General features: G+C 45.1%; 1 protein-coding gene across 12 annotated transcripts in view; it reads right to left on the reverse strand.

The window, feature by feature from the left end:
- LOC105477771 (intraflagellar transport 122) overlaps positions 1-25666 on the reverse strand; it is a 97314-nt gene that overhangs the window by 61892 nt on the left and 9756 nt on the right. For 8 of the 12 annotated variants that reach the window (XR_984936.2, XM_011734536.2, XM_011734535.3 and 5 more), the window contains exons 2-4: positions 9123-9189; positions 7068-7152; positions 408-486 (exon numbers count right to left, since the gene is read on the reverse strand). The exons of 1 other annotated variant lie outside the window; for it this stretch is intronic. Coding sequence is in view for 10 of the 11 variants with exons in the window: in XM_011734536.2 (XP_011732838.2) it covers positions 408-486; positions 7068-7152; positions 9123-9189 (231 nt within the window). In the remaining variant the exon portion in view is untranslated. Of the gene's footprint in view, positions 1-407; positions 487-1929; positions 2070-2819; positions 2982-3006; positions 3168-7067; positions 7153-9122; positions 9190-25666 lie in introns of those variants that run through there. 3 more of the 12 variants (XM_011734534.2, XM_071092276.1, XM_071092277.1) reach the window with 3 other exon arrangements.

Below are 25666 nucleotides of genomic sequence, written 5' to 3' on the forward strand. Positions count from 1 at the left end.
CAGCAGATCTCCAATAGTGAGAGGAGGCCTGGAGCACACTGACCCCAAGTTTCTGACATTTGACACTGGGTGGATATAAGGCCATTCTCTGAGATAGGGCCACTGGAAGATGACAGGTTGGGGGTGGGATAAAGTCTACAATGTCAGATGAACTGAGATGAGCTTCATGAAAGCACCTGGCCCAGTGCTGACCACGCCAGTAAGTGGCCAAGAAATATTCATTAACTTATTCACTACTCAATCTTCCTATACCAACCACACACACCCACAACTTAATTTCAAGTTCAATTTAAGAGAAAAAAGTTTTCTCCTACATCTTTTCTAAGATGTAGCCTCTAAGAGGCTTTTGCTGCAATTATTCAATAAGCATCAAACTCATAATACTGTACACCTAAATGGTTACTTACGTGTACTTCAGAATGCCTTCCAGTTTTGATGTCCAGATAATAACGCTTTTGTCAGCTGATCCAGAAGCAAAGCGCTTGCCTAAAAGTGTTTTTAAAATGGAAAGTCTTACATTTATCTTAAACCAGTATTTCCCAGAGAGAATTCTTTAGAAAACTAGTTCTTTAAGGTACCTAATAAGTGTTAGCTTCTTTACTACTTCTTATCAGTACTGGGAGGCAGGACCTTGGAGTCAGAATATTTGGGTTCCAAACCTGCTTTGTCTGACACTGAGTAAACAGAGATGTATTGCGGGTCTACTACTATGTAGTTGTCATGTTCTATGCTAGGGATCAAGTAATGATTAAAACACACATGATCCCTACTTTATAAAGTTTAGTCTAGTGTAAGAAGTAGGCATCAAATTAATCTAACAAAAATACAACGTGGTAAGACACAGATCCTATGAAAGAGAATAACTAGGGAACTTGATTTACTCTTTTACTTAAATTTTTATTTTTGACAAATAATATCTACTTATGAAGTACAATGTGATATTTTATGTACATACACATTGAAGAATGATTAAGCTAATTAACATATCCATCACTGCAGATGCTTTTTTTTTATAGTGAGAACATTTAAAATCTATTCCTGGCCGGGCGCGGTGGCTCATGCCTGTAATCCCAGCACTTTGGGGGGGCCAAGGCAGGTGGATCACGAAGTAAGGAGATGGAGACCACCCTGGCTAACACGGTGAAATCCCGTTTGGTAAAAATATAAAAACAAAATTAGCCAGGCCTGGTGGCAGGTGACTGTAGTCCCAGCTACTCGGAAGGCTGAGGTGGGAGAATGGCATGAACCCAGGAGGTGGAGCGTGCAGTGAGCCGAGATCTCACCACTGCACTTCAGCCTGGGCAATAGAGCGAGACTCCATCTCAAAAAAAAAATCTATTCTTGTACCAGTTTTGAAAAATAGGCTATTATTAACTATGGTCACCATGCTGTGCAACAGATCTCAAAAATGTACTCCTTTTGTCTGACTGAAACTACCCTTTGGTCGACATCTCCTGGGGGACCTAATTTAGATGAGGGAAGGTTTCTCTAAGGATGAGATCCTTCAGTGGAGACCTAAAGGATGAGCAGAGCTTAGCCAGATGTAGAGAGGAGAAAGACCCATCCACATGGATGGAACAGATGTGCAAAGGCCCCGAAGCAGGAAAAGCCTGGCGTGTCTGAGGGAATGAGTGGAGTCATCATGGAACTGAGGGAAGGGTGAGGTGGGTTGTGGAAGGATCTCTTGGGAACTCAGGGACACATTAGAGGCCTTGCTCTTTATCCTAACGCAATGCGAAGACAAAGAAAGGTTTTAAGCAAAGAGTGGTAGATCAAATTTGCATTTTCATACTACTTGGGCTTTATGAAGGAACAGACTGGAGAGAGGCAACATATAATAAGTAATTTGTTATTAATTATACTGTTACACATTTATAAGTATTTGGGAGAGGATCATGGTATCATGGCAGCAAACAACGGGGTCTTCACCTACTCTGGTGAAAGATGAGGAATGAGAGGTAAGCATGAGCCACATTCTGTACACCTTAAGGACTTTCAGACTTTATTCACAGGGCAAGTGGAAGGTGACCTTGGGCAAGTCACTGTTCTCTGAGCCTCAATGCCTTCATCTGAAACACAGAAATAGTATCTTCCTCAGTCTTTTTGTGGGACTCAACTAAGATAGTATCTGTAAAGAACCTTTATTTTATTTATTTATTTATTTTTTTTGAGACCAAGTCTCACTCTGTTGCCCAGGCTGAAGTGCAGTGGCACGATCTCAGCTCACCACAACCTCCGACTCCCAGAGTCAAGGGATTCTCTTGCATCAGTCTCCCAAGTAGCTGGGACTACAGGCGCCCACCACCACACCCGGTTAATTTTTTGTATTTTTCGTAGAGATGGGGTTTCTCCATGTTGGGCAGGCTGGTCTTGAACTCCTGACCTCAGGTGATCTGCCTCCCAAAGTGCTGGGATTACAGGCATGAGTCACCACCCCTGGCCCTTTTTGAGACGGAGTCTAGCTCTGTCACCCAGGCCAGAGAGTAGTGGCATAATCTCGGCTCACTGCAACCTCCGCCTCTCAGGTTCAAGCAATTCTCCTGCCTCAGCCTCCCAAGTACTGGGATTACAGGCACACACCACCATGCCTGGCTAATTTCTGTATATTTAGTAGAGATGGGGTTTCACTGTGTTGACCAGACTTGTCTCGAACTCCTGACCTCATGATCCACCTGCCTTGGCTTCCCAAAGTACTGGGATCACAAGCATGAGCCACCACGCCCGGCCAACTACCTTTTATAGTAGCTGAAATAGTAGATATTAGGGTGAGCCGTATGATATTGCTGCAAATACTAAAGAAACAAAGAAACTGCTCTTACTATTTCCATCACTCCTCCTTCATCCTGGTAGGTAGCAGGTGATGTGATGAAAAGCATAAGCTTTGGGCTCAGAGTCTCTGGGTCAGAATTCCTAGAGATCTCACTGAACAGCTGTATGACCCAAACAAGCTACTGAAGGGCTCTATGATTTCCTTATTTGAAAAATGGATATAATGTTAGTATTTACCTCATGGTTGGTGTGAAGATTAAATGAGTGTATGTATGTGTGTACACACAGTTGACCCCTGAACAACATGAGTTTTACTACATGAGTCCACTTTTACATGTGAATTTTCTTTTGCCTCTGTCTCCCTGGCACAGCGTCACCAACCCCTCCTCTTCCTCCTCCTCCTCCTCCTCCTCAGCCTAATCAACCTGAAAACAATGAAGACGAAGACCTTTATGATGATCCACTTCCATTTAATGAAGAGTGTATATTTTTCTTTTTTCTCAATTAACATTTTATCTAGCTTACTTATTTTAAGAATACAATATATAATACATATAATATTAAAAATGTGTTAACTGTTTATGTTACAGGTAAGGCTAGTGGTCAACAGTAGGCTATTAATAGTGAAGTTTTGGGGGGGTTCAGAAGTTACATGCAGATTTTTTACTGCACAGGGAGTGGCACCCCCAACCCCTGTGTTGCTTAGAACTGGGCCTGGAATAGAAGCAACACTAAAAAAAAATTAGCTATTTCTATTATTTCTTCATATTATATTGTTTTTCTTGAACAAAAAAACTATGTCTTACATACTTTTATATCATGGTTGCTCATTAAATACTTATTAAACTTGGGCCAGGAGCGGTGGCTCACACCTGTAATCCCAGCACTTTGGGAGGCCAACGTGGGCGGATCACAAGGTCAGGAGTTTGAGACCAGCCTGAACAATATGGTGAAACCCTGTCTCTACTAAAAATACAAAAATTAGCTGGGCATGGTGGTGTGCACCTGTAGTCCCAGCTATTCAGGAGGCTGAGGCAAGAGAATCGCTTGAACCAGGGAGTCGGAGGTTGCCGTGAGCTGAGATCGCACCACTGCACTCCAGCCTGGGCGACAGAGCGAGATTTTGTCTCAAAAAAAAAAAAAAAGTATTAAACTTAAGGGAGAAATCAGAAACAAGTAGACTTAAAAGAGCAATTCAGTGTATCTCAATCTTCAGGTCTGAAAGGAAAAAACCAGTTCCGAGGACTAAAAGACTTTTTAATCATCATACAGGTGTCATGAAGAGGCAGCGTGATACACCAGAAAGAACGAGGGCTCTGCAGTCAGAGGACCTGGGTTAGGCCTGCCTCTGCCACCATCACCTGTAACTGCTCCAAGTCTGTTTTCTCATCTTTGAGCAGGAATAAGAGTCCCCTTGCTGCCTGCTTCAGAGAGTTGTTGGGAGCATCAAATGAGATGTGTGTGACATGACTCTGGAAAGTGCTGTGCAAATGCCACTACTGACAGGTCACACTCTGACATCCCCAAGTGCCTTAATGGTGTTGCAGGTCAAAGAGTCCTGCTATGCTTATAAACACCAGAGGCATCAGAGGCCCAATAGCTCTTCTGTACCTACTGGGCCTTATACCAGGCCCTTGACTGGCCCACGTTTCTCAAGAGCCACTAGGATGAGACAGAAACAGTTCAGCTCTCCAGGCTCCCTCCTCACAGGTCTCCCTAAAACATTATTCTGAACTTGAACTCAAACATGCACACACACACACACACACACACACACACACACACACACAAAATATGACTACCATGGTATAGCACACCTGACTATAAAGCAAGAAATTAGTTTTGTCTTTGGGCCAACCTGCTGCATGGCCTTGTCAAGTCACATGACCTGTCTTTTTTTTTAGAGACGGAGTCTAGCTCTGTCACCTAGGCCAGATTTTAGGGAGTCTCACTATGTTGCCCAGGCTGGTCTCAATCCTGCCTTAAGCAATTTTCCCAACTTCAGGCTCCCAGAGCTTTAGGATTATAGTAGGATTATAGGCATGAGCCACCGTGCCCGGCCAATTGTCTATGTCTTTATGCAGGGCTAAAGTGAAGAGACTGGACTAATCAGACTAAATTATATGCACGAAATTCTGTATATATATGAAGAATCTACATTTTTCTAGGAAGTGGTCTAAAGCTTCCATCTGACTATCAAAGAGGCCCATCAGCCAAAAGAAGTTAAAAATCTGGGACTGGAATGATCTCCAAGGTTCATTCAAGCATTATAACATTACAATTTTGTGACTTCTTGGCAGTGGCTACAGAATGTTATCTCTAATGTTATCCATTTGACACATGAAGAAATTGTGACTCAGACTCAATAACCAGCTCGAACTCACAGAATTCTGGTGTTGGGTTGGGGTTGGAACTCACAACTGTCTCATTCCAAAGCCCATGTTCTTCCCACTAATCCTATGCTGTGGGACAACATGGATTATTTTAAAATAAATTTAAATCTCAGTTTCATGCATCACTTCCCTTCCTTCCCAACCCACCTGGTACCCCAACTGTAACAATCCTTCAACCCCACCAGAACCTACTACTTCTCCATTGCTGTCCTCTCTCTCTTCATTATTCAGCCAACAATTCAAGGTTAATGTATACAATTATTTATCTGTATACACTTTCTGCTCCCTTGCCCTCCTACTTCATCTTCAAATGTGCTTGCAAAACCACCTCTGGTTAAATTCATCTCTTCTGTCTCACAACTATGCAGCTCAAAATGGCTAGAGAAAAAGACATAATCACACCAACTAATCTCACTTTCAATTCATGATCACAACCTTCAAGAGGGCTCTTCATGTCACTGGGGATCTCACTACACTGGGGATCTCCCGGGTCCACTCTCTGAGGCAGTGATTTTACACTTTTTCCTTTCTCTTCAACTCTCTGAAACCTCCCTTCCCCATTGTCACTCTCAGTTGATGTTGCTTCCTATTTCACTGAAGAAAAAAAAAAATGGAATTGAGAATTTCCATTAGATTCCTACTACCACACTGTCCCCATTTGCTGGCCTCTGCAGTTCCTACCATACCCCTACCTAAAGCAAACACCCTGTCTATGCCCTAGATCCCATCTCCTCTTGCCTACTCAACTCTGTTCCAGCAGTCCTCTCCCCTCTCCTATATCATCAACTTTTCTCAAATTCAGCATGTGTAAAACTGAATTTCTGATCTTCAACTATAAGTTTTCTCTACCTGCAGTCTTTTCCATCTCTGTCGGGGGGCAACTCCATCTTTTCAGTCCTCAGGTCAAAAACTTTGACTCCTTTTTCTTCACAGCCCATATCCAATCTGTCAGACAATCCAGTTGGCTCCACCCTCCCATTATATCCTGAGTCTGATCATTTCTCACCACCTCCTCTGCCCCTACAGAGGTCTGAGCCACCATCACCCCTTGTCTAGATGATGCTTCCTCACTCAGATGTCCCAACCCTCACCTCTTGCAGGTTGTTTCCAACTCAGCAACTAGAAGGATCCTTTTAAAATATAAATCAGATCAGATCCCTTCTCTGCTGAGGACCTTTCAGTAGTTCCATTTTGATTGAGAATCAAAATCTTTATGATGGCCAGCCTGATCTGACCACCCCATGTCTGTTACCACTTTATCCTCATCCTCTACAATTCCTGATTCTCTTTGATCCAGCTCCTAGTAGGCATACCCACACGTAAGGGCCTTTGCAATGGCTCTTCCTCTGCAAGGAGCTCTCGTCCCCCAGATGCCCACTGGCACAATCTCATTGCCTCCTGACTTCAAACTCTTTGCTCACCTGTCCTCATCTCAATGAGCCCACCTTCACTAGTCTAATTCAATACTGCACCCAACCCCCTGCCCTGCCCAGCACTCTCAATCCCCCTCACACTGCTCTACTTTTTCTTCTTCCATAACAGTTATCACCTTCCAGCATACTGCTTAATTTACCTTTTTACTATGTTTACTGTATGTCTTCCCTCATACTCTCTTCCTCCCTCACTTCTCACCACCACCCCATAAAACAGAAGCCCCATAAGGGGAGGGACCACCGTTTTTTTCTCTGAAGTATCTCAAGCATCTTGAACAGCACCTGGAATATAGATCGCCTCAATAAATACTTGGTAGATTGAATGACTGAATTGAAGTCTAAGCAACTTCACTATCTTCTGAACTTGCAAGTTGTACTCTAGCTTATTAGAAATAATTAAAAAGTGACTAAGGAGAAAAATGAACAATGATGAGGCCATCATAGAGAATGGAAACCCAGAGCAGCCTTTTACCATCCTTCGCATATGCCACACAGTACACAGTGTCTTTGTGTCCCTTGAGGGGCTGAAGTAAGGTGCCATCAGAGGTGTCATAAACCTGGCAAAAGAGACAAATACAGATTATCTATGTGATATCTATTAGTCAGAATTCCTGCAGGGTTGCTACTGCTATTTTTGTTTTTATAACAATACACGTGTCAATATTCTAAATTTGTATCCAATAAAAACTATACGGTGAAACCAAAAACAACGTGACTTAAAATTGGGTAACCAAGAAGTAAAGGTCCCAGGTCTATGTACTACTACGTGACCAGGAATATACCACTAATCCTTAAGAACCAAAGGTTCAATTATTCACTCCATGGAAATGCTTTACACTCATCCTTACCTGAATTCAGATACATGACTAATCAAGGCAGGCTCTTCTAAATAGAACTAGCCCCTAAAAAGAGCCAGCTATAACATGATTAAATTTCAGTGCCAGTTCTGCACTAAATCAGCATAATAGAGAGATGTTTCATATTTGCTACCAAGAGTTTGAAAGTCACACAACTCTGGGTTTTCAAGTAGGAGGGAATGTTATAAAACCCAACTGTAGGCCAGGCATGGTAGCTCACGCCTGTAAACTCAACACTTTGGGAGGCTGAAGCGGGAGAATTGCTTGAAACCAGGAGTTCAGGACCAGCTTGGGCAACAAAGTGAAACCCCATCTCTACCCAAAAAAAAAAAAATTATTTTAATTTAAAAATTAGGTGGGCGAGGTGGTGTGTGTCTACAGTCCTAGCTACTCAGGAGGCTGAGGTGGGAAAATCCCTTAAGCCCAGGAGTTTGAGGCTACAGTGATCTATGATTGCACTACTGCACACCAGCTTGGGCAACAGAGCACGACCCTGTCTCTAAGAAATAAAATACAATAAAATCCAGCTGTAATATGGATTTAGGTATTTGATAGCCATGTGACATCTATTACTACGTGGAGAGTTAAAAACACACCATCTGAGAAATCAAGGGGAAACTTTCTGAAATGGTTATAGTGTTGGAAAAGATAACCTATGTAGAAAAACTAAAATGGCTTGGATTGTTTACACTGGAGAGAAGTCTGCAGAACAATTCAACCATGTTTTAAGATTATGTAGTTAACCATACAAAGAATGGAGATTAATCAGTCTGCGTATCTAGAGACAACAGAGAAGAGGAAGTAGACTTAAGACAGAAAGAGAGATCATACAAAGGTTTTTTGGTCAAACATAAGGGGTTCTCTGAAAATTACTTTTATATACCTGGATAGGTTCCAGAGAGAGCATATGTTCTTTAAAAATATGAAAAATAGGCCGGGCGCGGTGGCTCAAGCCTGTAATCCCAGCACTTTGGGAGGCCGAGACGGGCGGATCACGAGGTCAGGAGTTCGAGACCATCCTGGCTAACACGGTGAAACCCCGTCTCTACTAAAAAATACAAAAAACTAGCCGGGCGAGGTGGTGGGCGCCTGTAGTCCCGGCTACTCGGGAGGCTGAGGCAGGAGAATGGCGTAAAAACCCGGGAGGCGGAGCTTGCAGTGAGCTGAGATCCGGCCACTGCACTCCACCCTGGGTGACATAGCGAGACTCCGTCTCAAAATAAATAAATAAATAAATAAATAAAAATATGAAAAATAGGACAATATCCATATGGAATTGTTTAGGTAGGCCAATGCCTAAAAGTTGGGGTCTGACTTTTCATGGACAGAGCACCTTCAGTCCTGTTGCTTGAATTTTTCTGGGGAACAAAATGTAAACTGACACCAGTCCAGTTTTAAAGGCATTGTGATTGTTTTCAACTCTTTCATGGGTGTCTCAAAGTAAAAAGGGAAAGATTAATGACCCCAAAGGAGGTATTGTTCACAGGTTTTTATCTGATAGTTTACTTGCCTGTTTTAAATAGCCCATTTCCATCCCTATTAAAAAGTAATAAGGAAGGTTTTTCCACCCTTGCCTTTTTAATCTCAAAAAAAAAAGGGTCAAATTTCAGAGTACTCACAAGAGGGAGGTTGGGGAAGTACTTTAAGAGGAAACTAAAACAAAATCCTACCAGTAATCTGTTGCCAGCAGCCAGAATCAGTTGAGTTCCATCAGGCTTAAATGCGATGTCATTTATACTGAACAGAAAACAAGGCAAAAAGACAATTAGGAATCAAAATTATGAAGTCTGCTAATGGCCAGGAAAGTAAACTTTATTTCCATTAAGAAACAATGTGTGTGTACTGAGGAGAAAAAGAATGATTAAGAATTGCATTTGTTGCAAATTCCATTCAACCACCATACCACAACAGCCCATTCAATCATGATCCACTCAGTAGTTAGCTCTTTGTCCTGACTTCCTCTTATCCAGAAACCAGACACAAGAAATTATTCAAAGGGTCGACTGTTCAGGGTATTAACTCTTCTAATAATACCATAAAGGCCAGACCACATGAGAGAATGTGTTGTAGCAGGACGGGCGGCAGACAAAACTCCTCAGACACCGAGTTAAAGAAGGAAAGGGTTTATTCAGCCAGGGACATCGGCAAGACTCCTGTCTCAAGAGCCAAGCTCCCCAAGTGGGCAATTCCTGTCCCTTTTAAGGGCTCACAAGTCTAAAGGGGTTCGTGTGAGAGGGTCATGATTGATTGAGCAAGCAGGGGGTACATGACTGGGGGCTGCATGCACCGGTAATTAGATTGGAACAAAACAAGATAGGGATTTTCACAGTGCATTTCTATACAATGTCTGTAATCTACAGATAACACAACCAATTAGGTCAGGGGTCGATCTTTAACTACCAGGCCCAGGGTGTGGCACCAGGCTGTCTGCCTGTGGATTTCATTTCTGCCTTTTAGTTTTTACTTCTTCTTTCTTTAGAGGCAGAAATTGGGCATAAGAAGATATGAGGGGTGGTCTCCTCCCTTATTCCCCCCTTTTGAGACTCCCACTCATTTTATTAGTGGGAGTTCTCACTTTCATTTTCACTACCCATGTCTTCTTGCAAGACAGATCGATAGTGGTTCATATAGTACACTTGTGCTGAAGCATTTTGGTGAACTAAGGTAGCGATGAAGCTTTTTATCATTTGAAGAAGTACACGTGGCAAACAAGGGAGCAGTAAGTAGGTTCCTATTACTACTGTAACTCTTATTATAAGAGTTTTAAATTTTCCCAGTGCTGGGAACCATTTTCCAAACATGGTCCCAGGATCAAATCCATGCCACACTTGCACGGGCACATGTGCCAGTTTTGTCATATCTCTAACTATGTCTTCGACTACTTGCCCTTGATTATCTATGTGTAGGCAGCGATTAGTAAGGTTAAATTTCCTACAGACCTCTCCTTCAGCTGCTAGCAAGTAGTCAAGAGCTAATCTATTTTGATAGATAGCATTTCTCATCTGAGTTTCTTGCTTGGCCAGAACAGTCAAGGATCTGCTAGTTTTATTAGTGATTATTTTTAAGACAGCTTGTAACCATATGATTTGGTTAATTATGCAAATGGGGGTCTGGTATCCCCACAAGCCGTCTTGTGCCTAAGTAGCAGGCCTATATTGTATGATTCTCTCAGGGGGCCATTTATCATTTTTTCAATTTCTTATAGCTATACTTCTCTTTTCGCAGGAAGCACAGACAGGGAAGCCCGGGAGTTCGCCTGTTTTTAAGGGCAGTTGGAAGAATGATGGTTTAATAGTGCCAATAACACAACTACCTGCCCACTGATCAGGTAATCTGGCATAAGTTCTATGCCCACATATCCAGTATAATCCAGTGGGGGCTGTCCAGTCCCAGTGGGACTCCAGGTGGGTCCACACAGTTTGCAACTTTGGGAATTTAGTAAATGGATTTCTCTCTGTGTGATTTGAACTCCAATAAGTGACTGTTTTTGTGGTACTATTGTACAGTTTCTGTCTCAGACAACTAAGTCATCTTACTGGGTGAGTGAATTCTTTTCCTTCTCTAGCTGTGCAATGTTGTCCAATAATTGAGGTTTTTAGGACCTAGAAATTATCAGGGTGATTCTTTTGAGCCAGGAATTTATAAGGAACTGGGTCTGTAGGTACTAATTCTCAGGCTTCCTATGGCCATTGATCTCTTATTACAGGTCCTCCACATACATAACATGAAGTGGCACTGAGAGACTGTGCTACATGCTTGGCTAATTGCAAAAACAAATTTCTTGTTTTTCCTGGAATTTCTGGTACTGGCACTTTTAGTTTATCATAGAAGGTTTGAAATACTGGCTCAGGAGAGTGTTTATAAACTTTTCCTCAAACCATGACATTTACTTAAAAATCTAGTCTAGATCCATCAATTGTTAGGGTTCCATGTTCCCCTTTTTTTCCAGTAAGGATCAACACGATTGGTTATTACTAGTTCTAAGGGGTTACATTGTCCCTTAGTACAGGAAGGGTCATTTTTTCCTTTCTGAAGGTGGACTGGATCCTTCTCATTTTTTTTTTTTTTTTAATCCAGGTAGCCTAAATGACACAAGACCAGTATTTACATTTACTTTTCCACACAGTCCTAATTTATGACAGATGTACTTATTTTCTGCCATATAGCCCCTTTTCTAATTAAGAGAACTATACCTTATTCCTAACTTATTACTATTAATGACAGCACAGGCATCAAATTTTAAGGTGACTCGTTTAGGCACCCTTTTTTTTTCTATTTTGGCTAACACTTTACTCGTATTGTTTATGAGCCCCTAACAGTCTTCTGTTCTTAATCTTATTTTAAAAACTGTGGTCATGGGAGGCTCAGATGGGTCATAACACACATCAGGTTGGTCATTTCCTGGGCTACATACCTTGTATAGTATAACATTATACAAACAAGTTCTTTTTAGAGTTCCAGTACACTTATAATAACCATAAAATAATAGGACCGTAGCAATCTTTTGTCCTATCTCAGTGACTTGATGTATACACTGGGAACAGCTCTCAGTCTGAGGAAGGTCAGTTGAAGTCCTTACTGTACAAGTCCAAATTTTAAGGAAAATGAGTCCCGTGAAGACTTTCCTCATGCTTCAGCCGTGTGTGGACCAGTCAGCTTCCGGGTGTGACTGGAGCAGGGCTTGTCGAGTTCTTCAGAGTCACTTTGCAGGGGCTGGTAAAGCTGCTCCCATCCACGTATTGCTCACAGTCTACTGATGTTTAAGGATGGTCTCAGAGGTTGTGCCTGCTAGAATAAACCGAGTCTGACACCTCTACACAGTTATGTTCAATTGGGCTCTTTGATACCGAGAGCAAGGTTGTGGTGGGGTTTAGGATGTTACAAACTTCAATGCTTATGTGGGGATTTTCATATAGCAAGCTTTGGTACTTGGTTAATCTAGCATTTGTTAACCAATGATGTCCTTTGGTATTTATTGAAGTTACCACAGCGTGGAGGGCCTTTATATTCAGGTTTTGTCTAAGGGTTAGTTTATCTGCTTCTTGTGCTAACAGGGCCATTGTTGCTAGGGCCATTAGACCTGGGGACCAGTCTTTGGAAACTCTGTCTAGTTGTTTTGAGAGATAGGCCACTGGCCTTGGCCAGGGCCCCACAGTCTGGCTTAAAACGCCAAACAAAACTCTACATTCTCTGTGTCAGAAAGATTAAAAAATGGCAGTTTTGTCAGGTCAGGTAGCCTCAGGGCTGGGGCTGACATGAGTTTTTCCTTTAACTCATGAAAACCTTGTTGCTGTTGGTTGTAATAGATGTAGTTTACCTAATCTACATTTTTATTAACTGTCACCCACCAAAATATTGACTTAAATCCTGCAGCTATTTGATTTCCAGCTTTAACTTGATCTGGTATTCCTCGTGGGACTCCAGTTGCATCTAAATAGACATGAGGGTCGAAAGATCCATAAGTGGCTTCTCTCGCTTTTATGATGTCTTATTTTTTTTCCTTCTGGTTGATGAAATGCCAGGGTGAAAGGGATAGCCAATTGGACTAAAGTACAAGTGCCACTCCAGTTATTCGGCAGAGTGCCCAGTAAATGTCCACCACAATACCACCACACATCCACTCAAGGATGAACAAGGGCTGACTGATTGATAAGCTCTTGAAAATTCTTAAGCTCATCACATCCTTTCAGGTCTCTAAGGAATGCTAAGTTTCTTCCCTGTTGTGAGAGACACGAAGTGAACTTAGTGTTGGGAGACGGAAGCTGGATGGCCCTCAGGGGCTGAACCGCAGGGTGCCAGACTTTGGCATATAGCAGAGAGAGAGTCTGGCATGACTTATTACTCCAGGCTGTAGAATCCTAGAAAAGAGCTACCATGCAGCCTACGCCTGGTCAACTGGAGGTCCACCTTAGTTCCATGGAAGGGGGACAGTCTGGGCCTCTGGCCTGCCATGTGCACAAGCATAACAATTGCTTTTTTTTTTTTTAACGTGCAGATGGAATATTTGATACATTTTAACCAGGCATTTGTATCTTGGTATCCTGTCTTAATTGCTAAAGTTTGTTTTAAGTCTTTAACGTCTATGATCCTCTACTAAAATGAATGTATGGTTTTAGGGAAATTACAAAAAGCAGTTCAGGCAGTCCATCCTTGCTCTTTAGTGGCCCAGAGAATGTTGGACCAACTATGGCATGAAAGCTGTACACTGGGGGGCAACATTCCTGGTTGGCACTGGGGTCTTTATTGAAATCTCCCCAGATTAAATGGTCCTAGTTTACTACTGCCTAGTCTGAGGAGAGTCAGGAGGGACAGAAGTAATTTTCTAAAGTAGAAAGCTGTCTTTGACTTGGCAAGTCCTCACAGGATATAACAAGGCAAACATTAAATGCAACAGTTTGAGATGAAATTGACTTGGTTATGTTAATAACCAGATGGTCAGCAATAGAATGAGGAAAGAAGAAAGAGTAATAGAATAGATGAAAAGAGTTAAATTTTTCTTAGCTTCAGTTTGGTAGGGTTTTCCCCTGGGACGATGGCCCATGACTCTGGAGGGGGTGGTGCTTTCTTGACTCGGGTGTGATGAGTCCATCCTTTTTTTTTTTTTTTTTGCTGTACAAATAGCGGTCTTGGTGGTTAGTAGCGTCCTTCTCAGGTTGGCTCGAGTTTTTCTTCTTTCCACCCCTTGATGAGAATGTGATCTTCAGGCTGGTGCTTGTTTACTGGAAGTTCTAGGGGTGGTACATGTGCTAAAAGACTTTTAGTTTTTTTTGTTTTTGTTTTTTTCTGAGAAAGGAAAGTGGAAGATAAACCAAGTATATCATTTTTAAGAAATTGATCTTTTGTTTTAAATGTGGGGACTTTGGCAGTGAACTTTATAGTCCTTAGTGCCTTTTTACTGAGAAATTTCCTTTAGCACATATTTTTATTAGTTTTTAAACCAAAGAAAGCCAAATACCATTTTACATTTAACAATGCTTCTCATATGATTTTTATACCAGGTAAGCTAAATTTTATCTTTACATTAGTGTGTTATTAATGTTAAAGCTAATTTTAATAAAACCTTGTAGACATATTTATCTAATTTTTAATGTTTGACCATAAGGTAAGATTTTATAGACTCTTTTTAACCTTTTATAATTTTTGCTAAAGAGCAGGTTGGTGCTTTAAGAAAAACCTGTTATGCTTTTACTTTAATGTCCAGTTCACAGAAAAACTGGATGATACTTCTTTAACTTTAGCTAATATGTTTACACACAGAATTTTCTTTACAATTCACGTTTTAAAACTTGCTTAAACCTTCAAAACAATATTTTTTTAAACTTTTTAATGTAGGTAAAAATGTACATTCTTATGCCTCCTTATAATCCTTTTACCAAAGGTATATTTTACTTTTCTTATACACCTTGCGCATAAACTGTTTTTTTGTCTTTTTTCAATAGTTTTACATTCAGAAAGCCTAGTTACTTTTAAATTATACAACACTTTTTGCATAAATTCTTCTTCTAACACACATTTTTCTCTTTTACGACTTTCGCAATTCTTCGACATGCCTCAACTTTCTGACTTATTACAAATATTTCTTTCTTTAAACAACCAGTTAATTTATTTCAGGATAAGAATTTACCATATAATACTCTTTTTATATAAATTCCGCCCCCCCCCCCCTTTTTTTTTCCTTAGGATACTTCTGAACTGGTGAGTTGTGCTCACAATGAGGTGTCCTCTAAAAGTTATTTATTTTTTTTACTTTTGTTGTTGTTGTTGTTAGCAAAGCAGTTGCCGCTGCAGACTGAAAGCATTTGGGCCATCCGTGGGTTACTGGGTTAAGGATTTTTGATAGGAAGGCCTCAGTGCTTTCAGGATACGCCCTTGTTTACACTGGCAACAAAGTGGTATTGGAGTGCTATAGGGTTATGGAGAATACCTTCAATTATCAATTACAAGTTTTAAATTTACCTTGGCTTTTAAAGGAATAGGGTACACTTTTTTTTTTAACTACTTGTATATCTCTCTCTTTCTCTCTTTGACTTTGTCTCTCTTTGACTTTCCTTTTGCCTCTGTCTCCTCTCTCTCTCTGCCTCTCTCTTTCTTTCTCTCTCTCTCTCTCTCTCCTTGACTCCCTCTTTGTCTGTCTCTTCCTCTCTGTTTCTTCCTCTCTCTCTTTGCCTCTTGTCATCTCTGTATCTTTCCTTTCTCTCTCTCTCTGCTGGTCTTTCCTTGCCTCTGCCAGCCGTTTATGCTGCTGTTCTCTCAACCACTGTGTGTTGGAGGCAAGGAGGTTAAAACCAGCTGGTCTGGGTTCTCTGGCTTACAGGTTACAGGTTACCTTGTGCCATACCTTTGAAACAGGGGACCTGTCCAGGCTTCCTTCTAATGGCCAACCTACCTCTAATGCTGGCCAGTCTATCTTACACAAAGTTTTAAATTTTCCTGGTGTCATGATACTCCATAGTCTCCCTTAAATCCTTTTTTTGAAAATTTTCAACATAGTTCCTAGTAGAGTGGGCTTATCTGTGCCTGACTTATGCTGCTTCAAGACAAAACACCATGCTCACACCACATACACACCACAAAACAAAGAACGGATAAAAAGGGCACACACACACTTTTTTGCAGTTTGCACCAAACCAAAATCAAAACCAAAATCAAAGTATCCAGAAATCTAAGCCAGGTCAAAACCAAAACCAAAGCATCAAGCAATCCAAGTCAAGTCAAAAACAAAAACCAAAGTGCCAGTACAGGCACACCGTGGGTAATCAGGCCACGCTTCCACTCAAATGGAGTAGGCAAGTTCCCAAGACCAATCCTGTCAAGCAATTCAAACCAAGTCAAAACCAAAACCAAAGTGCCGATAAAGGCATGCCGTGGGTGATCAGGCCACGCTTTCACTCAAACGGAGTGGGCAAGTTTCAAACACTAGTCTTACCAAGTTTTAGATGTCCAGACTCCAAGGGCCCATTCCTTCCCGGTGTTCAGCCACTGCATTGATCCTCCACGGGGGCCTGCCACGCACTGCTCTGGCGAGGTGTCCCACCAGGGGAAATGCAGGATCCGCGTCGCTCGGGCTGGTCGGAGTCCCCCGCAGGGATGTTCCACAGGGCAGGCTTAAGCCACCCAAGGAGCTACCTCGACCATCCGCCAATCACCTAGCTTCCCAGTCAGGGAACCAAGATATATAGCAAGACAGGCAGCAGACAAAACTCCTCAGACAACGAGTTAAAGAAGGAAGGGGTTTATTCGGCCGGGGGCATCAGCAAGACTTCTGTCTCAAGAGCCAAATTCCCCGAGTGGGCAATTCCTGTCCCTTTTTAGGGCTCACAACTTTAAGGGTGTGTGTGTGAGAGGGTCGTGATTGGTTGAGTAAGCAGGGGGTACGGGGGTACGTGACTGGGGGCTGCATGCACCGGTAATTAGATCGGAACAAAACAAGATAGGGATTTTCACAATACATTTCTATACAATGTCTGTAATCTACAGATAACATAACCGATTAGGTCAAGGGTTGATCTTTAACTACCAGGCCCAGGGTGCGGCACCAGGCTGTCTGCCTGTGGATTTCATTTCTGCCTTTTAGTTTTTACTTCTTCTTTCTTTGGAGGCAGAAATTGGGCATAAGATGATATGAGGGGTGGTCTCCTCCCTTAGAGTGAGGGCCAATAAATCCACAGATACTTACTGAGTCCCTCTTAGGTGCCAGGCACCAACAGATATGAACTGATCATAATCCCTCCCTCCCCTCAGGGAAATTACTATCCAGTGAGAAGGTGTGAATCAGACACTTTCACAAAGAACTACCATATGTCATCAATTCTAAGGGATACATTTTTTTTTTCACATTTTCTTGAAAGGAATGAGGCACATCCCCCATATATCTCCCAACTTCCTGAGCCCAGCACAAACACATTTCTCATATATCTCCCAACTCCCTGAGCCCAGCACGAGCCCAGCACAAACACATCCCCCATATATCTTCCAACTCTCTGAGCCCAGCACTAACACATTCCTCCATATTTCTTTCAAACTTCAGAAAAAAACACCACCTGGGAAATCTCCGATAAGGACGCAGCGGGAACCAATAAAAAATGCTAAATGTATAATATTAACCAATTGTAATGCTGTAACCGAGAGAATTACCTTGTTCCCCTGTAACTTTACATATCCTGTTTACATCGGGCTATAAAAAGCAAGCACTCGCATTGTTCGGGGCCCTCTTGTATGCTGTAGAATGGAGGGACCAAGTTCGAAGTTGCAGTAAAGATCCTTGCCGCTTAGCTTTGACTCTGGACTCTGGTGGTCTTCTTTGGGGAACAAACGGTCTAGGCATAACATCTGGGGGCTCGCCCGGGATTCCCCAAGCCCACCAGACCCCTGGTCAACGGATCTACCAAGATCGATCTGCTGATAGGTGAGCCGGCTCATCTCTGTTTGTCTGTCTTTTGTCTGTCTGTGTCTGTTCTGAACCTGTATCTGTGACTCGCGAGGTCTGAAACTGAGGCTGACGCAGTCCTGGCGGACGCGCTATAGGACGGTCAGCGGAGACCGGTGGGAGACGTCCCCTGGCTTTCGTCTGATTTAGATTTCGATCTGAGCTGCCGGAGCGCGTTAGCGATCTGAGCAGCAGCTGATTCTGACCCGGGCTGCTGGGGCGCGCTCGCGATCTGAGCTGCCGGAGCGCGTTTGCGATCTGAGCAGCAGCTGATTCTGACCCGGGCTGCTGGGGCGCGCTCGCGATCTGAGCTGCTGGAGCGCGTTTGCGATCTGAGCAGCAGCTGTTTCTGACCTGAGCTGCCGGAGCGCGTTTGCGATCTGAGCAGCTGATTCTGACCCGGGCTGCCGGAGTGCTCTTGCGACTAGATATCATTAATAAGTCAGATTTCCTTTACAGGGATTCTAACCCACATTCCTTTACAGGAAGAGACTAAAAATTATTACAGGATGGGTAATACCCAGAGCACTCCTCTATCTCTCCTTACAAGTAATTTCAAGGAAGTAAGAGCGAGGGGCCAGGATCTTAGTATAGAGATCAGGAAGGGAAAGCTAATTACTCTGTGCCACTCCGAATGGCCTGCCTTTGATGTGGGGTGGCCACCCGAAGGGACGTTCCGACTTGCTGTCATCACTAGGGTAAAGTCCAAGATTTTCCTACCTGGGCGTGTGGGCCACTTAGATCAAATCCCATATATCCTCATATGGCAGGACCTTGTTGAGAACCCGCCTCCTTGGCTGTCCCCTTTCCAATTAGCCCCTGAACTAAGGCACTGGTTGCTCGACCACTAAAATCCAAGCAACCAACTGCACTCCCCCATCCTGTTCTACCTGATAGCGGGGACCCACTGTTCACAGAACCCCCTCCGTACCCCCCTGGGCCCTAGGCCCCAGCCCCCCGGGCTGAGCCTAGGGAGGGAGCAGGCGGACGGGAGGCACATGGGCCCGCTGAAAGGGAAAGTAACTTTGAAGGGCCGGCGGGGCGGACGCGAAGGCGCACTTCGCGGGCTAGCCCCCCCAGCCGCCTGACTCCACAGTGGCTCTACCCCTTCGGGAAATAGGACCCCCAGATGAAACGGGAATCCCCAGGCTCCAGTACTGGCCATTCTCTACCAGCAATCTGTATAACTGGAAGACCCAGAGTGCTCGGTTTTCAGACAACCCCAAAGATTTAATGGCTTTACTGGATAGTGTCATGTTCACCCACCAGCCCACTTGGGATGATTGTCAGCAGCTCCTCCGAATCTTGTTCACAACGGAAGAGCGAGAGAGAATACAGGTAGAAGCTAGAAAGCTGGTCCCGGGGGACGACGGTCAACCGACTGCCAACCCCGACCTCATAAATGCGACTTTTCCTCTGACCAGGCCGGCATGGGACTACAACATGGCAGAAGGTAGGGGACGGCTACGCCTTTATTGCCAGACTCTAATGGCGGGTCTCCGGGCAGCTGCTCGCAAGCCCACTAATTTGGCTAAAGTATACTCTGTTCTGTAGGGAAAGACAGAGAGCCCAGCTACCTACTTAGAAAGATTAATGGAAGCTTTTAGACAGTACACCTCCATAGACCCAGAGGCTCCAGGAAGTCAGGCAGCTGTTGTAATGTCTTTCATAAATCAGGCAGCCCCAGACATTAAAAGGAAACTCCAGAAATTAGAAGACTTAGAGGGAAAGCGGATTCAGGACCTCCTTCAGATAGCCCAGCGGGTTTATAATAACAGAGCTACTCCAGAGGAAAAGCAAATAAAGGCCACTGAAAAAATGACCAAGGTCCTGGCAGCAGTAGTACAGAAAGAGCATCTACAGCCAGAGAACACCCAACCTAGGCAGCCCCCCAGGCATGATAATCTGAGCAAAGACCAATGTGCCTACTGTAAGGAGGCTGGCCACTGGGTAAAAGACTGCCCCAAAAAGAAACAACGAGGACAGGGACCCCCTAGGTCTACACCCGTACTAGTCACTCAAGACGAGGACTAGGGAAGACGGGGTTTGGACCCCCTCCCCGAACCTAGGGTAACTTTACAAGTGGAGGGGTCCCCAGTACAGTTCTTGGTCGATACAGGAGCACAGCACTCAGTCCTAGTTAAAACTAATGGAAAATTATCCTCCAAGTCCTCGTGGGTACAAGGGGCCACAGGAGTTAAGAAATACCCATGGACAACACAAAGAACAGTAAACCTCGGAGCCAGGAATGTAACCCATTCTTTCCTGGTCATCCCTGAGAGCCCCTGTCCCCTATTAGGGAGAGACCTGCTAACTAAAATGGGAGCACAGATCCATTTCCTCCCTGAGGGGCCCGTCGTGACCAACTCCCACAATCGGCCCGTGTCCGTCCTGACTATAACCCTAGAAGATGAGTACCGGCTCCACCAGGAGCGAGCGGCCCCTGACCAGGACACAGCAACCTGGCTCCAGCAATATCCAGAAGCTTGGGCGGAAACGGGGGGCTTAGGACTAGCAAAGCACCATCCTGCCTTGTTTGTTGAACTTAAGCCTGGGACAGACCCCGTGCGGGTACGCCAATACCTGATGCCCCTAGAGGCCAAGAAAGGAATTGCCCCGCATATTCGCCAGCTCCTTGACCAAGAGGTCCTTCGCCCATGTCACTCGCCCTGGAATACTCCATTGTTGCCAGTACGAAAACCTAATAGTGGAGAATACAGAGCTGTACAAGACTTAAGAGAAATCAATAAGAGGGTTGTAGACATACACCCAACTGTGCCTAACCCGTATACCCTCCTGAGTACCCTAAACCCTAAACATCAATGGTACACTGTTTTAGATTTAAAAGATGCTTTCTTCAGTTTGCCTTTAGCCCCTCAGAGCCAAAAGCTCTTCGCCTTCGAGTGGAATGACCCTGGAAGGAGCATAAGTGGCCAACTGACATGGACCAGACTGCTGCAGGGATTCAAAAACTCTCCTACCCTGTTCGATGAGGCCCTCCATGAAGACCTGGGTGAGTACCGACATAAACACCCTGAAGTAACTTTACTACAGTATGTTGATGACCTCCTGATTGCTGCTGAGACCCAAGAAGCTTGTGTTCAAGGGACCAAGGGTCTCTTACAAGCTCTGGGAAATCTAGGCTACCAAGCCTCGGTAAAGAAAGCTCAAATCTGTAAGCCAGAAGTAACATATCTGGGGTACCTGCTAAAAGGAGGGCAGCGCTGGTTAACAGATGCCCGGAAGCAGACTGTTCTGCAGATCCCCAGGCCACAATCCACCCGACAAGTGAGAGAATTCCTGGGGTCGGCGGGATTTTGTAGACTATGGATACCTGGGTTCGCAGAACTGGCTAAACCCTTATATCAGGCAACACGGGGGCAGCAGCCATTTAGTTGGACAGACGAAGCCGAGTCGGCTTTCCAACAGATCAAAACCACCCTACTCTCTGCGCCTGCACTGGGACTACCTGATGTTACCAAGCCCTTCCACTTATGCATGGACGAGAGTAAGGGTGTCGCCAAGGCGGTAATAACTCAGAACTTAGGCCCCTGGCGGAGGCCGGTTGCCTACCTGTCAAAGAAGTTAGAACCAGTGGCGGCCGGGTGGCCCCCTTGTCTCCGAATGATTGCGGCCACGGCTCTGATGGTGCAAGATGCTGATAAACTTGTCATGGGTCAAGAATTGCGGGTCGTAACCCCACATGCCATTGAGGGTGTTCTCAAACAGCCACCTAGTCGATGGATAAGTAACGCCCAGCTCACCCACTACCAAGGACTACTACTAAATCCTCTCAGGATAACTTTCCTGCCCCCAACGACCTTAAACCCTGCCTCGCTGCTGCCCAACCCAGACCTGGACGCCCCACTCCATGACTACACCGAGATACTAGCTCAGGTGCACGGAGTTCGAGAAGACCTGCAGGACTGCCCGCTCCCTGATGCCGACCTCGTCTGGTTCACTGATGGGAGCAGCTTCATGCATCAAGGCCAGAGGTATGCTGGAGCGGCAGTGACTTCAGAGACTGAGGTAATCTGGGCGGAACCCCCGCCCCCGGGGACATCGGCCCAGAAGGCCGAACTGATAGCGCTCACCCAAGCTCTTACCTTAGGGGCAGGGAAGAAGCTGACAGTATATACAGACAGCCGATATGCTTTTGCTATGGCGCACATACATGGGGCCATTTACAGGGAGCGAGGGTTACTAACAGCTGAAGGAAAAGAGATAAAAAACAAGCAAGAGATCCTAGCCCTGTTAACAGCCCTATGGAGGCCAGAAAAGTTAGCCATTGTGCATTGCCCAGGGCATCAGAAACCAACCACTCCAACTGCTCAAGGCAACTTTCTGGCAGACCAAACTGCAAGGAATGTGGCAAAGGCTCCCAGCCAACTCCTTGCACTCCAGCTCCCTGACCCGGGCCCCTGGGACTTGCCATATTTTCCTGATTATTCAGAACAAGATCTCCAGTGGATTGACAAACTTCCCCTGAAACAGATCCAGAATGGGTGGTGGACTGATACTAATGACCAAACCATCCTACCAGAAAAATTAGGACAACAAGCGTTAGAACACATCCACCGAACCACCCACCTGGGTGCTCGGCAGATGATAGACCTGATCAGACGCTCTAAGCTCAAATTCAGACATACAGCCGAGATGGCCAGCAGCATCGTGACAAGTTGCAAAGTCTGCCAGCTTAACAACTCCTACCCCCAATCCCAGGCTGCAACGGGGACAAGGCTCAGGGGAACCAGGCCCGGTATCTACTGGGAAGTAGATTTTACTGAAATAAAGCCAGGAAAGTACGGGTATCAGTACTTACTTGTCTTTGTAGATACTTTTTCAGGGTGGACTGAAGCATTTCCAACCAAAAGAGAAACTGCTCAGGTTGTAGCAAAGAAAATTCTGGAAGATATCCTCCCCAGGTATGGCTTCCCCGTCCAGATAGGGTCAGATAATGGGCCGGCCTTCGTCGCTAAGGTAAGTCAGGATTTGGCTTCCATCCTTGGGACAAATTGGAAACTACATTGCGCTTACAGGCCCCAGAGTTCAGGACAGGTAGAGAGGATGAATCGGACCTTAAAAGAGACCTTAACTAAATTGACTATGGAGACTGGCGCTAATTGGGTGGTCCTTCTCCCCTACGCTCTGTTCCGGGCCCGTAATACCCCTTACAGACTGGGCCTTACCCCTTACGAAATCATGTATGGCAGACCCCCACCCCTGGTTCCCAGTCTAAAAGATGATCTGCTCAAATCTGAAACAGGAAATGTCTCTGAACTCTTATTTTCCCTACAAGCCTTGCAGAAAATTCATCAAGAGATCTGGCCCAAGCTGAAGGAGCTATATGAGACCAGTCCCCCACCGACACCCCATCCGTACCAGCCGGGAGACTGGGTCCTGGTTAAGCGACACTGACAAGAGACCCTAGAACCCAGGTGGAAGGGACCACTCCAGGTACTCCTGACCACACCCACCGCCCTGAAGGTAGAAGGCATCGCGTTGTGGATCCACTACACCCACGTCAAGCCAGTGGACCCAACCTCCGACCTTCTGGGACCAATCACGGCGGCGGCTGAAGCACCGGCCACGTGGACTGTGGACAGAGCTAAGAACAACCCCTTAAAACTCACCCTGCGCCGGCAGCATAGCTCACTGCAAACATGCAGTTAGGTAGTCTAGCCCTAACGTTAGTAGCCCTGGTGGCTGCTGGGGAAAACACCAGACCAGCTCCTAATCCCTTTGTCTGGAGATTCTGGCTTTATGAAAACCGAACCCACCCTGGGCAACCTCATAAGCCCGGGAAATTATTGGCCAGCGCTGATTGCCCCTCCTCAGGGTGCAATAGCCCAATTTTACTAAATTTTACTGGTTTTCTTTTTTTTTTTTTTTTTTTGTTGAGACAGAGTCTCGCTTTGTCGCCCAGACTGGAGTGCAGTGGCCGGATCTCAGCTCACTGCAGGCTCCGCCTCCCGGGTTCACGCCATTCTCCTGCCTCAGCCTCCCGAGTAGCTGGGACTACAGACGCCCGCCACCTCGCCCGGCTAGGTTTTTGTATTTTTTAGTAGAGACGGGGTTTCACCGTGTTAGCCAGGATGGTCTCGATCTCCTGACCTTGTGATCCGCCTGTCTCGGCCTCCCAAAGTGCTGGGATTACAGGCTTGAGCCACCGCGCCCGGCCCTTTACTGGTTTTCAAATAGCCAAACCAGTGACACCAATAATATGCTTTGAGTTTGACCAGACTAAATAAAATTGTACAATTGGTGGCACCAAAATGCCGGCTGTCCTTATAACTATTGTAACATCCATAGATCCCATTATTGGGGCGGGGAAAAACAGTTAGACCCTAAGTGGCCCTTCCGTCGTAGATGAGACGGAGACTTTTCATATACATGGATAGTTAGAGATCCCTGGAACTCCTGCTGGACCACGCCTCAACATGGGGCTGTATACTACTCCCCCTCCTCCACGTGGCCTAGCAGTCACCTCTATCTGTGGTGAGGTCTAGTGCAGGTACTGCCCCTGGTCCATGGAAATATCCAACGACAAGAAAACAGACTAACACAAGACTTACGTCCTTTCTCCTGGTTAAAATTGTTACAAGAAGGACTAGAACTTGCTAACCTTACAGGACTTCACAGCCTGTCTGGCTGCTTTCTGTGTGCCACTCTAGGGCGTCCACTGCTAACCGCTGTCCCTCTGCCATGGGGATCCTCTACCTCTGCCCAAGCTAACAACCTCCGAAACCTCTCATATGCCCCTATCCTAAACGTGCCCCTATACCTAAACCCCAGTCAGGAGAAGTTTCCCTACTGTTTCTCAGGAACCAATTCCAGCCTCTGCAGCATCACTGCAGTGCCCCCTAATATCACCCTAAGGGCTCTGCCGGGCATATTCTTCTGGTGTAATGGGACATTATCTAAGAACCTATCCAGTCCCTCTGTTACCAACCTACTGTGTCTCCCTGTCACATTAGTTCCCCGGTTGACTCTACTAACTGCTGGCGAGTTCCTAGGGTACACCGGTAACTGGACTAGTACTGCTATTCACCCAGTCCCTAGACCGAGACCAGCACGAGCCATATTTCTCCCCCTCATTGCAGGAATCTCCCTCACCGCATCCCTCATTGCGGCCGGGCTAGCGGGGGGAGCCCTAGGTCACACCCTCATAGAAAGCAACAAGTTGTACCAACAATTTGCCGTTGCTATGGAGGAGTAAGCTGAGTCCCTTGCCTCCCTTCAGCGGCAGCTCACGTCCCTAGCCCAGGTAACCTTGCAGAACCGGAGGGCCCTAGACCTACTCACTACTGAAAAAGATGGTACGTGTATGTTTCTGAAAGAGGACTGTTGTTTCTACATAAATGAATCAGGGCTTGTAGAAGACCGGGTCCAACAGTTATGCAAGTTAAGCACTGAAGTAAAAACATGGCAGTTTGCTTCAGCTGCAGACCAATGGTGGAATTCCTCTATGTTTTCTCTGTTAGCCCCCTTCCTTGGACCCCTGCTAAGTCTACTATTTCTGCTAACCGTAGGACCTTGTGTTGTTAACAGAATTTTGTAGTTTGTCAGAGAAAGGTTTGACACCGTTCAGCTCATGGTCCTCAGAGCCCAATACCAACCTGTAAACGCTGAAACAGAGTCAGACTTATAAGACCCAAGATTGGCTCTAGAGTTACCTGAAAAGAAGGGGGGAATGAAAGGAATGAGGCACATCCCCCATATATCTCCCAACTTCCTGAGCCCAGCACAAACACATCCCCCATATATCTTCCAACTCCCTGAGCCCAG

Source organism: Macaca nemestrina, chromosome 2 (assembly GCF_043159975.1).
Source record: "Macaca nemestrina isolate mMacNem1 chromosome 2, mMacNem.hap1, whole genome shotgun sequence".
NCBI lineage: Eukaryota > Metazoa > Chordata > Mammalia > Primates > Cercopithecidae > Macaca > Macaca nemestrina.